The 15,337-nt window shown below is 37.2% G+C and overlaps 1 protein-coding gene across 1 annotated transcript in view; it reads right to left on the bottom strand.

Moving 5' to 3' along the window:
* Positions 1–15,337, bottom strand: part of LOC123556076 (conserved oligomeric Golgi complex subunit 3-like) — a 42,643-nt gene that overhangs the window by 15,738 nt on the left and 11,568 nt on the right. Inside the window, 7 exon segments of the mRNA XM_053548952.1 lie at positions 843–1,058; positions 8,273–8,387; positions 9,010–9,170; positions 9,507–9,602; positions 10,327–10,461; positions 12,468–12,596; positions 13,631–13,723. Of these exon segments, the coding sequence (XP_053404927.1) occupies positions 843–1,058; positions 8,273–8,387; positions 9,010–9,170; positions 9,507–9,602; positions 10,327–10,461; positions 12,468–12,596; positions 13,631–13,723 (945 nt within the window).

Here is a 15,337-nt window from a genome sequence, read left to right on the forward strand (position 1 = left end):
GCAGATGTTGTAACACGAAAAAACATGCGTCATCCCTACATTAGAACTTGTTAAAAGCTCTGATGGTGTCAAAATGCTTTTCATTTTTATGGCGACTTTATCTGTCTGTTTGTTTGTTTTGGGTTTAGCGCCTTAATTCAACAGTATATCAGTTATGTAACTGTAAGCAGTTAACCTAACTGGTGTTCCTGAATTCTGTACCACTAGTAACCTGTTCTCCACAAGTAACTGTCAATTTCTCCACATGAATGATAGGTGGAGGATGCATGATTTCGGACACAATCTTTTATCAAATCGTCATGAAGAACGTATGCCTTGCCCAAAGACATCAAACTCACGACCTCACAATCCAGGTCTGCAGTGTCACAGTCATAGAAATCTATCGTGAGGTTTCGAACCCAAACAGTGAAAGGCGAGTGATGTCAAGTCTGTGACCTTAACCATTCGACCCCAAGAAATAGTTCAAGTTGCCAGTCAATATTTCATTTTCTATTTCTTGCCTGAATAGCATCTAAGTAACACGTATGAATCTTAAATTATCTTCACTGGATATTTCTGTTACATATTTTTCTGACTTGCAATTTTAAACCCAGATGCACATATTTTCGCTGGGTCAAAATTTCGCGAATTTGAAATTTTGAGAACGTTTGCAATGTTTAATATTCGCTAAATTGTAAAAATGGTATCCTACTTGAATCTGAATTATACTAATGGTGAATATTTACATGAAAATTAATTTTCGCGATATGTAGGGCCTCGCGAATATAGAAAAATTTAAACCCTCGCGAAAATTTCTGCTTTTACAGTATGCAACAAGGAAAAATATAAACATATGACTTTACCTTTCTCTTTGTAATTCCTTCTTTAGCATTGATTAGAGATTGTATACACGACTGCAGCGCTTCCTGCGATAAACCTTGGAATGTAGTTTTCTGGTTGAAATAAAAAGAAAACATTATAAAAGCAATGTAACTACAGTTGAAGCTCGGTAATTTGAACTCGTTTATCTCAAAACTACAGCTATCTCGAAGATATTTTGAAGTCCCATCCCAAACATATGTGCACAAAATATCATTTTAAGTCGAATTTCCATAATGTCGAAGTAAAACGCTCGAACCCTTGGAATTTAAGATACCGAGTTTTAACTGTACATAAGACACCAAACAGTATGACTCAAATTCTGAATCTTGATAGCAAACGCCCATAAAATTTTGTTTAAATGTAGTGCCAATTAAAAGAATTCATCTCTTTGTTCTGTGACTGAAGAAAATCAAAAAGTAGAATTTCTGTAACAAGAGCGTCATGATGACCCTGGATCACTCACCTGAGTAATATGAGCTACATGATTCAAATGTCAAACTGATGCTAAAATATTAAGAAAGTAGGTCAGTAGGTCACATTCACGGTCACTGAAAGTCAGTTTTAAGATTGGTGTGCAAAACTGTATATGTCATCAAAATTTCAAGGCTGTATCTTAAAACAAGAGATCACAGAGTGATCTTGGCGCCCACCAATGTGCCATTTTTGAGTATTCCAAATTTCAAGACTTACTGACCAGCTCAAGGTCAAATTTCAGTTCCGTACACAACACTCTGCATGTGGTCCAAATTCGAAAGCTGTAGCTTGAGAAATGTGAAAGTAGGTCACTAGATCAATTTCAAGGACAAAGTTCTTTGTACACAAAACTATGCATGTGCATCAAGTTTGAAGGCTGTAGTTTGAGAAATTTGAAAGTAGGTCACTAGGTCAATCTAAGGTCAAAGTTTATTTCGGTACACAAACTAAGCAAGTGGTCCAAATTTGAAGGCTGTAGCTTGAAAATGTGAAAGTAGGTCACTAGGTCAATGTCAAGGTCAAAGTTTGTTTCGGTACACAATCCTATAGATGCATGTGGTCTAAATTTGGAGCCTGTAGCTACAGAAATGTGAAAGTAGGTCACTAGGTCAATCTTAAGGTCAAAGTTCATTTCGGTACACAAAACTATGCAAGTGGTCCAAATTTGAAGGCTGTAGCTCGAGAAATGTGAAAGTAGGTCACCAGGTCAAAATCAAGGTCAAATTTTATTTCGGAACACAGAACTATGCATGTGGTCCAAATTTGAAGCCTGTACCTTAAAAAATGTGAAAGTAGGTCACTAGGTCAATGTAAAGGTCAAGGTTGTTTCGGTACACAAAACTATGCATGTGGTCCAAATTTGAAGCCTGCAGCTTGAGAAATGTGAAAGTAGGTCACTAGGTCAAAATCAAGGTCAAATTTCATTTCGGAACACGAACTATGCAGGTGGTTCAATTTGAAGCCTGTACCTTCAAAAATGTGAAAGTAGGTCACTAGGTCAATGTCAAGGTCAAAGTTCTTTTCAGTGCACAAAACTATGCATGTGGTCCAAATTTGAAGGCTGTAGCTACAGAAATGTGAAAGTAGGTCACTAGGTCAAAATCAAGGTCAACTCATGTCAAGGTTCATCTTGCCACTCAAAACCATACATGTGGTCCAAATTTGAATGTTGTGGGTTTTTGAAAAGAAGATTTTTAAAAGCTTTCCCCTATATAAGTCTTTAAAACCCCTTGCCCCCCAAGGGGGGCCATATTTGCCCCTGGGGGGATAATTTGAAAAATTTGTAGAAGCCACAGATGATGTACATACAAAATTCAAAGCCCAGGCCCTGGGGGGTTTTAAAAAAAGAGGTTTTTCAAAGTTTTTCACATAAAAGCTAAAAAAACCAAAAGTGCCCCCCAGGGCGGGGCCTATTAACCCCGGGGAAAAATTTTGAATCTCTTGGTAGGGACCGTAATGAGGCTTCATACCAAAATAAAAGCCTGGCTCGTGGTTTTGGACAAGAAGATTTTCAAATTTTTTTTCCCTATACAAATCTTTAAATTATAGAAATAAAAAAAAGGGCCAAAACCAAAAAAAGATTTTTTAACCGTCTGATTTTCGGGGGGACCAATGGGTCCCAATACATTTTTTGAAAAAGTTTGGTCAAAATCCCCCTGGTAGTTTCTGGGGAGCTAACGAGAAATTGTTAAGGGAGGGAAGGACGGAGGACGGAGGAAAGGGACGCGGACCCGGACGCGAGTGTTTTGAATAGCCCCCCATTGATGATGGGGGTTAAAAACAAGAAAGTAATAAAGGGTCACGTCAAATGACCCCTACTTTGGGTCATAGGTAATTATAATTAAACAGTTGGGAAAATAGATCAGTAATTTTGAAGTATTTCTTCCTATTTTAAACCATTAACAAGGGGACCCCGGGCAGGGCCTTTTTCCCCCAAGGGGCATAATTTGAACAATTTGGAAAAGAGGCCCACAAGGCAATGCTACTATCAAAATCAAAGGTCTTGGTTTTCAGAAAGGAATTTTTTTTTTCCCCTAATAAGTCTATGAAAAATTTGGGCCCCCAGGGCGGGGCCTGTTTTCCCCCCGGGGCCCAAAATTTAAACCACTATATAGGGGCCCATTAGTAAAGTACACCCAATATCAAGTCCACACCTGTGTTTTGGAAAGAAGATTTTAAAAATTTTCCCTATAAAAGTTATGTAAACCATGTGCCCCCGGGGCAGGGCCCAAATTTTGACCCGGGGGAAATTGAAAAATCTTGGTAGAGGACCCTGATATCTACATTCAAATATCAAAACCCTTGACCTGTGGTTTTGGACAGAAGTTTTTTTAAATTTTTTCCTTTTGGGTTTGCCATGGCACCCGGGTTTCTTTATGGAATTCAATTCTTTGAAAATTTTGAAAGGAGGCCACCAAGGCCCCATTCCTATGAAGTTTGGTGAAATTTTGCCCATCTTTTTTTGAAGAAAAAATTTTTTTTTTAGAAAATGTTGTTGGACGGACGGAGGGATGCGACCACACCGCACAAAGGAATGAGCGGTCCAAAAGTCAACATGACCCTTTTTGGCTGGTGAGCAAAAAAATTTTAAAACCAGATTTTTGGGAATGTCTAATAACTTTTAAAAAAAAAAATATATTGGTTTTGTTTACCGGTACTTATTAAAACTGGAATTTTCCCCGAGAACAAAAGTGCTCAAAACTTCAATACTTTTATGTGTGAAAAAAGAGCAGCAGAAGTGGTCCCATGGTAACCTGTCTAGAAACTAGGGGACCGGGGTTTTGCACCCCTTACTCCACTAAATTACTAACACGGGCAAAAAAGCCCCCTGTATGGTGTTTTAAACCCCTAGAAAATGAAAAACCCAAGGAAATTTCGGGAACGGAGCTTTTACGCACTGTAGTTTATTTAATTTATTTTAGGTCAATTGTGAAGCAAGTTTACAATTATATTAATCACTCTTGACACTTCATTCCTGAGGAACACGCCTGGGGTATAAAGGGAAAAGAGGGCGTTTCCCTTTTAATGCTGAGCGCCAAGAAAGGGGATATGTCCATTTTTCACGTATTTGGTATATGTGGCGGGGATCGGACCCCGACCCCCCACATCGAATTGGATGCTCTCCACTAGGCTATCGAAGGGGTTACCTTCACTGTCCTTCCCAAAAAATCACGAGAATTTTGGATGGCCCCCCCATATGGGTTCCTGGGGCAACTATAAAAAGACTCGGAACACGAAAATCCCCCCCTTGAGTTCAGAAATTTTGCACAAGGCACAAAAATTTATTTAATCATGTAACAAAAGTTCTACTGTTTGGGTAAAATGGCCCTTTTGAATTTTCACCTATTGACTCAAAATAAATTTTGGGGGTCTCTGCGGGTCTGCCCAAACCCTCCCTACAATTTTCAGATCCTGGGCCCCAAAGCATTCTAAATTTTGCCAGAAAGGGTTCCCACTTTCGGGGTCATGTGACCTTGACCTTGGGCCCTTTCGGGCCTAAAAATAAATAGGGGTCATTGTGGCTGATCAACCCCCTATCAAACTTTCTGATCCTAGGCCCACTTTTTTGGTTATCATCTGAAACCATTTAATTTTTGGGGGTCCTGGACCTTGACTTTAATTATGCCCTAAAAATCAATGGGGGTCTTTTAAATCATGATCAATTTCCCCTACAATTTTGTGATCCTAGGCCCCAAGAGTTCTAAAAAAACGCGAAACTTTTATAACTGTTCCGGGTCACTGTAATTCTAAACCCCCCTATCAACTTTCATGATCCTGGCCCCCAAGCTTTTTTGGTTATCATCAAAAACCCATTTAACTGTTTGGGTCACTGTGACCTTGACCTTTGACCCTGACAAAAAAACAATGGGGGTCTTTGCTGCTATGACCAACCTCCCTATCAACTTTCAGACCCTAGGCCAAGCTTCTTGGTTTCATCCGGAAACTGTTAACTGTTCCGGGGCACTGTCCTTGCCCTTTGCCCCCTTGATTTCAAATAAATAGAGTTCATTTGCTGGTCATGATCAATCCCTATCAACTTTCTTTTCCCTGGCCCAAGGGTTTTTGAGTTATCTCGGGAAACCTTTTTAATGTTCCGGGCCACTGAAACCCTACCTTTGACCTACTGATCTCAAAATCAAAGGGTCATTGGGGTTATGCCAACCTCCATAATTTCATACCCTGGCCAAGTGTTCTTGGTTTTCTCCGGGAAACAATTGGTTAATACGACCCGACCGACATCTGCAAAACAATATACCCCTCCTTTTCGAAGGGGGGGCAAAATAAACTTACACACATCACTTTTGGCAAAAACACTTACATAAATACCCCTATAGATTTAGACGGTACAAGGTACTCCCCGGGTGGGTACACACCCCCTTTTGTAAACGGCCGGGACAGGGGCATCGAGGTTGTAAAGTTACCCCCGGGAAATCAAATAAAAAATTTTGAAAAATTTATCAAAAAAGATGTTGAAAGTTCCAAAACAAAAACCTCATATGCTTTCCCCTAAATATAAACAAAAACTTTAAATACTTTTGTAAAAAAATCAGATGTTGGACTCCATTACCAGGATCCAGGTTCAAGGCTCTGTCGCTCCTGATTCAACCGACTTGTGTTCAGTGCTGGTGACTGACTCAAATTCATGGTACTGTTTCCAGCAGTATCAGTCTAGCTTGGATGCAGAGGAGGTAACTATGAAACCTGCCATGGGCTCCACTGGAAACAAGTTACCAATTTTCCACACTTTACAAGAAAACTTTAACCTTTTTATACTCAATATAATAAATTTTGTAAACATTGGCAGTAAGTCAGTTTTCAGTGTCTGATCCTTTCTTTATTTTCTTTGTTGAACACAATTGCAACAATTAACATCACACACTCACAAAAGCTTTGGTTGTAATAACATATTTAAAAGGCACCACACATTTTCTGTCCTGTCAAATGTAACTTACTGAACCTTGAAAAACAAAATAGTAAATTTACTTCACTCCTTCTAAAAATCATTATCCATTTTCCTGTTTTGGGTTTCAAATGACAGTTATTTAAAAGGAAAGCAGCAGTTATATTGAGATAAATCAAGAAAAGCCCAAAAAAAAAACCCTGCACAAAGGCAAAAATCAGAACATCCTTGATAAGCCCTCGGAAGACTTCCTAATTAAGGGGTTTTACACCCATGCCGGTATCAAACTTAAAGCGGTGTGGGGAAGTAAAATTTTTAAGTCACGACCCCAACCACCAAACCCTGGGAAGCCTATTATTTTACTGAGGTTTTTTTTTTGTTATATTTTAAATGATTATTGTATTATCTCCGCATTTTGTAAAAATAAAGTAAAACCAGCCACCCGGTCCTGCGAGACAACTGCAGCCCGTTGATGGACTTCTTGTAGCGGGAATTTCCCCTTGGGCTGTGTCTGAATCCCGCACCAGTTAATCTCGCACCTCTGACTTGTACTTTTAAAACATTGGATGGGTGGGAGTGGCCCCTTTGTTTGACCCTTTTATACTCTTGATGCTCTGTAACATTAACAAAAAAACATTACTGTCTCTTAACTTACTGTTACATGAACAGGGAGGGTTCCCATTTTTTTTTTCCCTTTAAAGTTATGTCTAAAATTATTCCCAACAAATTATTAGCCGTTTTGACAAAGAAAACAGAATTTTAGCCCACGAAATTATATATTCACAGTTACCAATTTTTGATTAGAATAACTTCCTTTTTTTGTTTATTCCATAATCAATCAGTGGGATTTTGCAGATTTACAATATTTGATATATAAATACTTTTTTAAGGTTAATATAATTTTTGATAAAAAGAAGTACACAATAAAAAATTTTTTTTCAAAAAATTTGCTAAAATAAAAAACCTCTCTTAAAGGCACTACCTCCCGATTGGTAAAAAAATAAATTTTTTTTCAAATGAGTTGGTCAACAAAACATTGAAATGAGTTTTCTTTTTAAAATATTTTAAAATTCCAAATCAAGAAAAAAAAAATGACCCGTCAGGAACGAAAACCCGGGCGCTGAGGCAATAAAAAATTTTCCCCGTCGCCGTAACCAAAGAGCTATAGCGGGAAATTTGTGAAAATTTTGACTTCAAAAAAAAAGATATTTATAAAAAAAGACAGTTTACAGAAGTAAAGCGTTACAAAAACTTTTTTTGATGAAAAGTAAAAAGATAAAAACAGCAAAATTTCATGTGTTTTTTCCCTAAATACGTTTTTCAGTAATTAAGTTTTAAAGCCTTCTTAAGAAAAATAGATTTATTTCCAGAATCAAAAAAATATTTTTTTTTTAACGTCGAACGATCTGGGGGGCCAGTCCCCTTTTAAATTGAAAGGAACTAAAAATTAAAAAAATTTTCTTTTTAACATTTTTGGGGGACAGCAGGGTTTAAAAAGTTTCTTTACACCACGCTGGAGATGGTACTTTTTAAACTTCCCCCAAAACTTGGTTTTTAACGATTACCCAGGGGGGCGAGTACGTATTTAGTTGTTTTTTTTTTTTTTAGCGCCCTTTTTTATTAGTATTTCAGTTATGTAATGCCAGGGATTAAACCCCCCCAGTGTTCCCCGGTCTTTACCATACTAATCTGTTTTCCTCAAGTAAATGCCAACTTCCCCACATAAATCAGAGGTGGAGGACGAATAGTTTCAGCCACAATGTCTTCTTTCAAACTGTGACTTAGAGCACACATCTCACTTGGAGAACATACTCATGACACTATAATCCGTAGATCTGTGCTCTCCCAACTGTGTTAAGCAGTTAAAAAAGGCCACCTTGGCCTTTGTTGGATGGCAGTAAAAATTTTATGGCTGTATATGAAAAACCCTTCTTAATTCCATAATTTTAGTTTTTTTGGTTTAAGCCAGGGACCCTTGGCAACGAATATTGAGTTAGGTAGTCCTAATTTATTTTCTGTATACAGTGAAAATCTTACTTCCATCATTTCTAGTTTCTCTGGGTATGCCAGATCACCCTGGGCAGCCGAGTACTGTAGAATATCAGTTCTAATGCAGATATACGTCCTGTACACCAATCTTTCCTGAATGTCCCTCAGTAAAATGTTTTATCCATTTTTCAAAAAATCTCAATTTTTGGGGTGTAAAAAAAAAAAACACATCAAAAAAAGATACAGATGAACTTTCCTTAGAAGCCCCCTGTTTTAAAAAAACCAAATTGCCTTAACCTCAGAAAAATTTAAAAAATTAATAGCATTCAAATTGTCTTAAGCTGCCCCCTGCCCTTTTAATACAAAATTGACTGGAATGATATAAAGACTGAAAAAGCAGTCATTGATCTACAGGATATCACGGGGAAAAACTTTGGGGAGGGGGTGGGAGGGGGGGGGGAAATAAACTGAAAAAAAGAGAAAATTATCCTTCAGGATACCAAAATATGAGAGCAACAATGGGGCAAATCAGTCAAAGGGGGACAAATGTTTAAATGAATTAAGGGAGGAACTAAAGGGTGACAAACATTTTAAATAGGGGTTTTAGTTCCACTCATGATTTTTTGGGGAGGAGTGGAAGACGGGGGGGGAAATTAGTAGAAAAAGGGGGAGAAAATTACCTTTCAAGATACCAAAAAAGATGAGAGCGACATTGTAAAAAATGAGTCAAAGGGGGACAAATGTTGTAAATGAATTCAGGGGAGGCAACTATCAATGTGACAAACATATAAATGTAAGAGTTCCACTCACGATTCTGTTCCACATGTTCTTCAATCATCTCAATTTTCAGAATACTACAGAGTTCTGCCAGTGTTTCCAGATGGTTTATGTGTATAATTAATGGCCGGAACACATCATAGAGGGCGCCACACAGTCTCTCCAACATCTCACTGTAAAATACATCAAACAAAATATTCTTTATTGTAAAATGGGTGTTGCATTTCGGGAAATTTACATTAAAGGAAAACTAATATGTATCTGAAGAATTAGTTGGCCGACGTATTGGGTAGAAAAAACGACCAACTTCAAGCTTCCTCACTTGGGGAAAAGGGTGACGGGGGTTGGGGCAAAAAAAACCCTGGCCTCTTGGGGGGGGCTGTTTAAAGTCAGTGACCAATTTAAAGAGAAACTTCAAAACTGACATTTATCATGTCAGCTGACATCATCTGACTTTGACCCCAAGATGCAATTTTTCCAGTTTTCTATAATGATAATGACTCACACTTTCTCAAGCATGACTGTGGGTTTGAGAGAAGTTAAGATATAGTTGGTACTCGTCTTCACCCACATGAACCATGAATGCACAGCCACTTCTCATCTGGAACAACATGAAAATTTCATTACAATACATTTAAAACTGTTTGTGCACTGATTGGCAACCATGTTTTCTTTTTTTTTTTTTTGGTTGGGACCGACACAAATTTTAGGTCAGGTGGGACTTTCCGATTTGAAATGGGAAAAAGACCCCGGTGCCCCCCCCCTGATTATTTCTCATGGGGGGGCACCGGGTAGAACCCAAAGACCCTTGGGGTTCCCGTGGATGGCCCCTCACATGAAGAAATTTAAGCCCCGATGATGCTCGAAACCCCATTGATAGGGGTGTGATCTGAAGTCATGTCGTAAAAACCCCTTGGCCACAGCGGCCCCCCCAATGCATTTTTTTAGACAATGGAGCACATAATGTTCTTAACCCCTAAAATTTAAAAAAATTAAAAGGTTAATAAAGACCCCTAACCAGCGAGCAATGATCTTAACATGTTTTTTCGGCCAGTCATGTTTTTAAGCTGATGCGGGCCCGAGCAGTGTTTCTCCCTTTTGTGAAGTAAAAAAAAGGTGACGTCACTATATCTGTCATACCTAAAAAAGGCAATGGGGTGAGTGCATGGTTAAGTGTAAAATAAGTTGAACTTTGTTATCAAACCGACGGGACAAGGGGACTTTTTTGATCATCGGAGTTCAGCCATCGAAAAATATGAATATTTGATCTTTGCGGGCATGAGGGTGAGTTGCTGAAAATAATTAGGATTTTTATTATATAATACAGGTAATGTTTTCATACTCGGGCTTTTATCAGTCCTCATCTCTAACTGTTCCATCAATGACTTTACCCTTGGTGCGTTAGCCCGGAATTTACCATAAAACAATGTGAACGCATTGTCTCTCTCACCTCCGATCTCCTGAAACACAGAAATGACTCTCATTACATTTGTTGGTTTTGTTAGATTCAAAGTGGCACTGTTATAATTTAGTGTCAGATGGTACTGGTAACATACCAGTTGCTGTGGTGGAAGAAGAAGACATGATTTCAGGTACAGGTGGGCGAGTACCTGGGTAGTACCATTGACTTTCAGCAAGCCTGTTGGATGGTTTCCTCAAAAGAAAGAATTCTGTTCCCCAATGTGAGTTTAGGAGCGATTGTAAAAACTCTGCAATTTTAACCACTTGACCGTGGAGGTAAAGCAGTATGAAATATGTTGGCTGAAATTTCTCTCCATGGTGTAATTCCTTTATTCAGTAATACACTGGAACAATTGCCTAATACTGCAAAACTGATTCGAATGAATTGGAATTTCAACCAGTGTCCATAATGGATAAATAAACAAGAGCACCGCCTTGCGGGTGCTGACGCTCATCTGATTTTTTTTGTGTAACAGAAATATTGTCCTACCCATGATTTTCTAAGTCTAAAAAGGGCCATCATTCTTGCAAAAAGCAGAATAGAGTTATGTTTCTTGATGTACAGTGTCCACTTATGATGGTGAAAAACTGTTGCAAGTTTTAAAGCAATAGCTTTGATAGTTTATGAGAAAAGTTGACTTAAACATAATACTCAACCAAGAAAATGATTTTCTAAGTCCAAAAGGGGCAATAATTATTGCAAAAAGCAGGATGGAGTTATGTTGCTTGCTGTACAGAGTCAGCTTATGATGGTGAACAAGTGTTGCAAGTTTCAAAGCAATAGCTTAGATAGTTTAAGAGAAAAAGTTGACCTAAACATAAAACTTAACCAAGAAATCTGATATTTTCTAAGTCCAAAAGGGGCCATAAATCTTGCAAAAAGCAGGATGGAGTTATGTTTCTTGCTGTACAGGGTCAACTTATGATGGTGGACAAGTGTTGCAAGTTTTAAAGCAATAGCTTTGATAGTTTAGGATAAAAGCTGACCTAAACATAAAACTTAACCAAGAAAACTGATTTTCTAAGTCCAAAAGGGGCAATAAATCTTGCAAAAAGCAAGATGGAGTTATGTTTCTTAATGTACAGGGTCTGCTTATGATGGTGAACAAGTATTCCAAGTTTAAAAGCAATAGCTTTGATAGTTTAGGAGAAAAGTTGACCTAAACATAAAACTTAACCAAGAAATCTGATATTTTCTAAGTACAAAAGGGGCCATAAATCTTGCAAAAAGCAAGATGGAGTTATGTTTCTTGCTATACAGATTCAGCTTATGATGGTGAACAAGTATTCCAAGTTTCAAAGCAATAGCTTTGATAGTTTAGGAGAAAAGCTGACCTAAACATAAAACTTAACCAGGCAACGCCGACGCAGACGCCGACGCCGACAACCGCTCAAGTGATGACAATAACTCATCATTTTTTTTCAAAAAATCAGATGAGCTAAAAAGAATCAAACTTCCATGACATTTCCTTGTTTAACCTTTAGCCTGCTAAAATTCTAAGATTGTAGTACCATTTATCATTCAAAGGGGTGTTCACTGAAAGACCATGATCTTGGTCTGCACTGGTTGCAATGGCATAATCACTTGAACTGGCAAGCTAAAGGTTAAAAGTAAATTTCATTGAAGCTTCACACTTCTAAATTTCCTTTTTTCTACCAGGACGACTGTAATCAAATCGATACAGAAAGTAACTATTAATTTTGAAGAGGTTTACCAACCCTTAAACTGTATAAATCTACATGTGAGATGCTCATATGACATACATGTACTATGAATTATTTTGTATACCAGCTTCAATGTATGTTAAAGTTAACCATGATTTAGAAATATTGTAAAGTCTGTTTAGTTTTTTCCCCTTCAACTAGCAATTTCTAAAGTTTGTCCCTGTCTGAAATGGCAGGGAATGCAATTGTTTTCCATGAACATGTACTGCAAATCTCTTTCAATATAACACTACTACTTATTTGAAGTAACTTAATAAAAATTTAATTTAATCTAGTTTACCTTTGCGTTTTTGACATGCAGTGTTGCTGCCTGAAGTATATGCATTACATGTGTCTTCATCAAGTTCAATGCCCGTGACAGACACTGCCTGAACCGTGCCAGGTATATCTCCGACTCCTTGTACTGGGGCTATAAAATAAACAAAATACTGATATGTAAACTGCCACAGCTTCAAAGATACAAAATAAATACAGGATCTTTTTACGATGTTACTGCTGTTTTTCAGTCTACTTTTACGGAAAAATTAAGTACTGTAAAATCATTTTATTTCGTGGGCATGAAATTCCATGGTTTTGATCAAAACAGCAATTTCGTGGATATATGAATTTTTGGATTTCAACTTTTGAACATAAAATTAATGAGAGTTTTACTTGTCTGTTGGGATTAAACTTTGTGGATTTACTCGACCACAAAATCTACAAAAATTAGTCCCCCACTAATATTAATGATTTCACAGTATTTAGTTTCTCTTCGATATGCTGACCAAAAACAGTTTTCACATCCAGGCTTTATTCATACTGACATAGAGGCAAAAAGATTATTTCATGGCAATATGAATACAAAGAAATCAAATTTTAAATAAATGGAATTTTTGGTTTATCAGTTGGCATTTAATTTCAAGATTTGATACAACCAAGAAACCCACTAAAATTAGTTCACTATGAATAAAAATAATTTTACAGTATAATAATTATGCGCTTCTTAACACTTTATCGACAACAATTGTCTACATTAACTAAATTAAGTCATTAAAAGGCAAGAAATGCCTGATAATAAGTTAGTTTTATATGAAAGCCATCTTAAGGCCTTTTATAACACTGAATTCTTTATTTAGCGAATAATCTTTAAAATAGATCAATTTCAAATTTTTCTTGTGTGTAAGATGTAAAGCATGGTAATTTCTTTCATTATAGCAGGAAAAGGTACAGAAATTATTCTACAGAAATAAGTTAATACAACAGATATTTAACAAATCTGCCATTTTGTTTAACATGGCCACGGAAATAAAATGGCCACAATTTTGATATATCAAATATTGAAATGTTAATAACTAGCTCATTTTTTGGCCGATTTTGAAAATTCTTTCACTTCTTTAATTTAAGAAATTGTAGCAGACGGAATTAACATATGAACAACATTGCCTTTCCCTTTAAGTTTCTTACATTATTTCTGATGTACAGTATACATTCATCAAGCCGTGACAACATCGGAACAAATGACTCATTCGTCACTGTCAGTTGTGGTGATCCTAGTTTCTGAAATAGACATTCACTCTTTTATTTCAAAAATAAAGTTATACAAATTTACTGAATAAGAAGTTAATGACGTTACATATCTGCTGGTAAAAGAAATCTGTAGTCATTATTTTTTGTTTGTTTAGTTGGTTTTGAAATTGTACGGAGAAATTTAGGTCACATGATAAGGCCTAAAACAAAGCTGTTTGTTTTTAAAAAGTAACCTCACCCTACCTAGCAAAAGTCTCCTACTCAATAGAGATTTTTCCAGATTTGTAGCAATTAAAACTTTTAAACGTCAGCAAAAGGGAGTTTTAAACGGGAATAAATACAAATGAACATTTGTCAATATAATTTCTTCTGTCTTCTGTTTATTAATGGTAACACTAACAACTATAGCTTCTGACCAATGTTACTCTCACATTCCAGACATCTTGTACCTTACCCTAAACAAACATTTTATTGTTTTATGACTAACTTAACTAGAGCTATCACTAAAGGTGATGAATGTACCCCCCGCATGCACTGACACAGTACATTGCAATTTGACGCACACAAGATTGCATAATTATGTGGACTGTATGTAATATAGACTGTATGTATACAGTATAGTAACAAAAAACAAAGTCCCATAACTATGCAGAATATTTATCTTAAAGAATGTAACATGCACAATGCACAACTAGGGTTGGTACTGATCACTTGTGTGAAGTTTCATTAAATTGTGTGTAAGGGTTTGGTAGATTAGGCACGCACAAGATTGCATATGCAGACTGTATGTACATAGTATGTTAACAAGAAACAAAGTCCCATAACTCTGTAATTTTTGTCGCTGAAAGAACCTAACATGCCCCATGCACAACTACTGTTGTTACTGATCACTTGTGTGAAGTTTCATTAAATTGTGTCAAGGGGATGAGGAGAGATGGTGCGCACAAGATTGTGTCTATGTATATAGTATAGTAACAAAAAAACAAAGTCCCATAACTCTGCAAATTTTTTTTCTGAAAGAACCTAACATGTCCCATGCACAACTACTGTTGTTACTGATCACTTGTGTGAAGTTTCATTAAATTGTGTCAAGGGGATGAGGAGAGATGGTGCGCACAAGATTGTGTCTATGTACATGTATATAGTATAGTAACAAAAAAACAAAGTCCCATAACTCTGCAAATTTTTTTTCTAAAAGAACCTAACATGCCCTATGCACAACTACTGTTGGTACTGACCACTTGTGTGAAGTTTCATTAAATTCTGTCAAGGGGATAAGGAGAGATGGTGCGCACAAGATTGCGTCTATGGACAGACGGCCAGACGGACAGACAGACAGACAGACAGACAGACAACCTGAAACCAGTATACCCCCCCTTACAACTTTGTTGTCGGGGGGTACAATTAATTGGTGGAAGAAGACCACAGGTGCCCATACGAGCATTAATTAAGGAAGAAGCAAATTACTATGGTTGAACCATGGACCTTCCATAAGCCAGCAGCTCAATGGCTTCCTCACCCCACATGAAAGAATTGTATATGCATTGCAGCATTTTCAAACCCTCAGCAGTGCCAGGCAAGTAATTTAATGACAAACGTCTTAATCGTTCAGCCATGGATAACCCATGTAGCACTAAGCAAGCC

Source organism: Mercenaria mercenaria, chromosome 7, assembly GCF_021730395.1.
Source record: "Mercenaria mercenaria strain notata chromosome 7, MADL_Memer_1, whole genome shotgun sequence".
In the NCBI taxonomy this organism is placed as follows: Eukaryota; Metazoa; Mollusca; class Bivalvia; order Venerida; family Veneridae; genus Mercenaria; species Mercenaria mercenaria.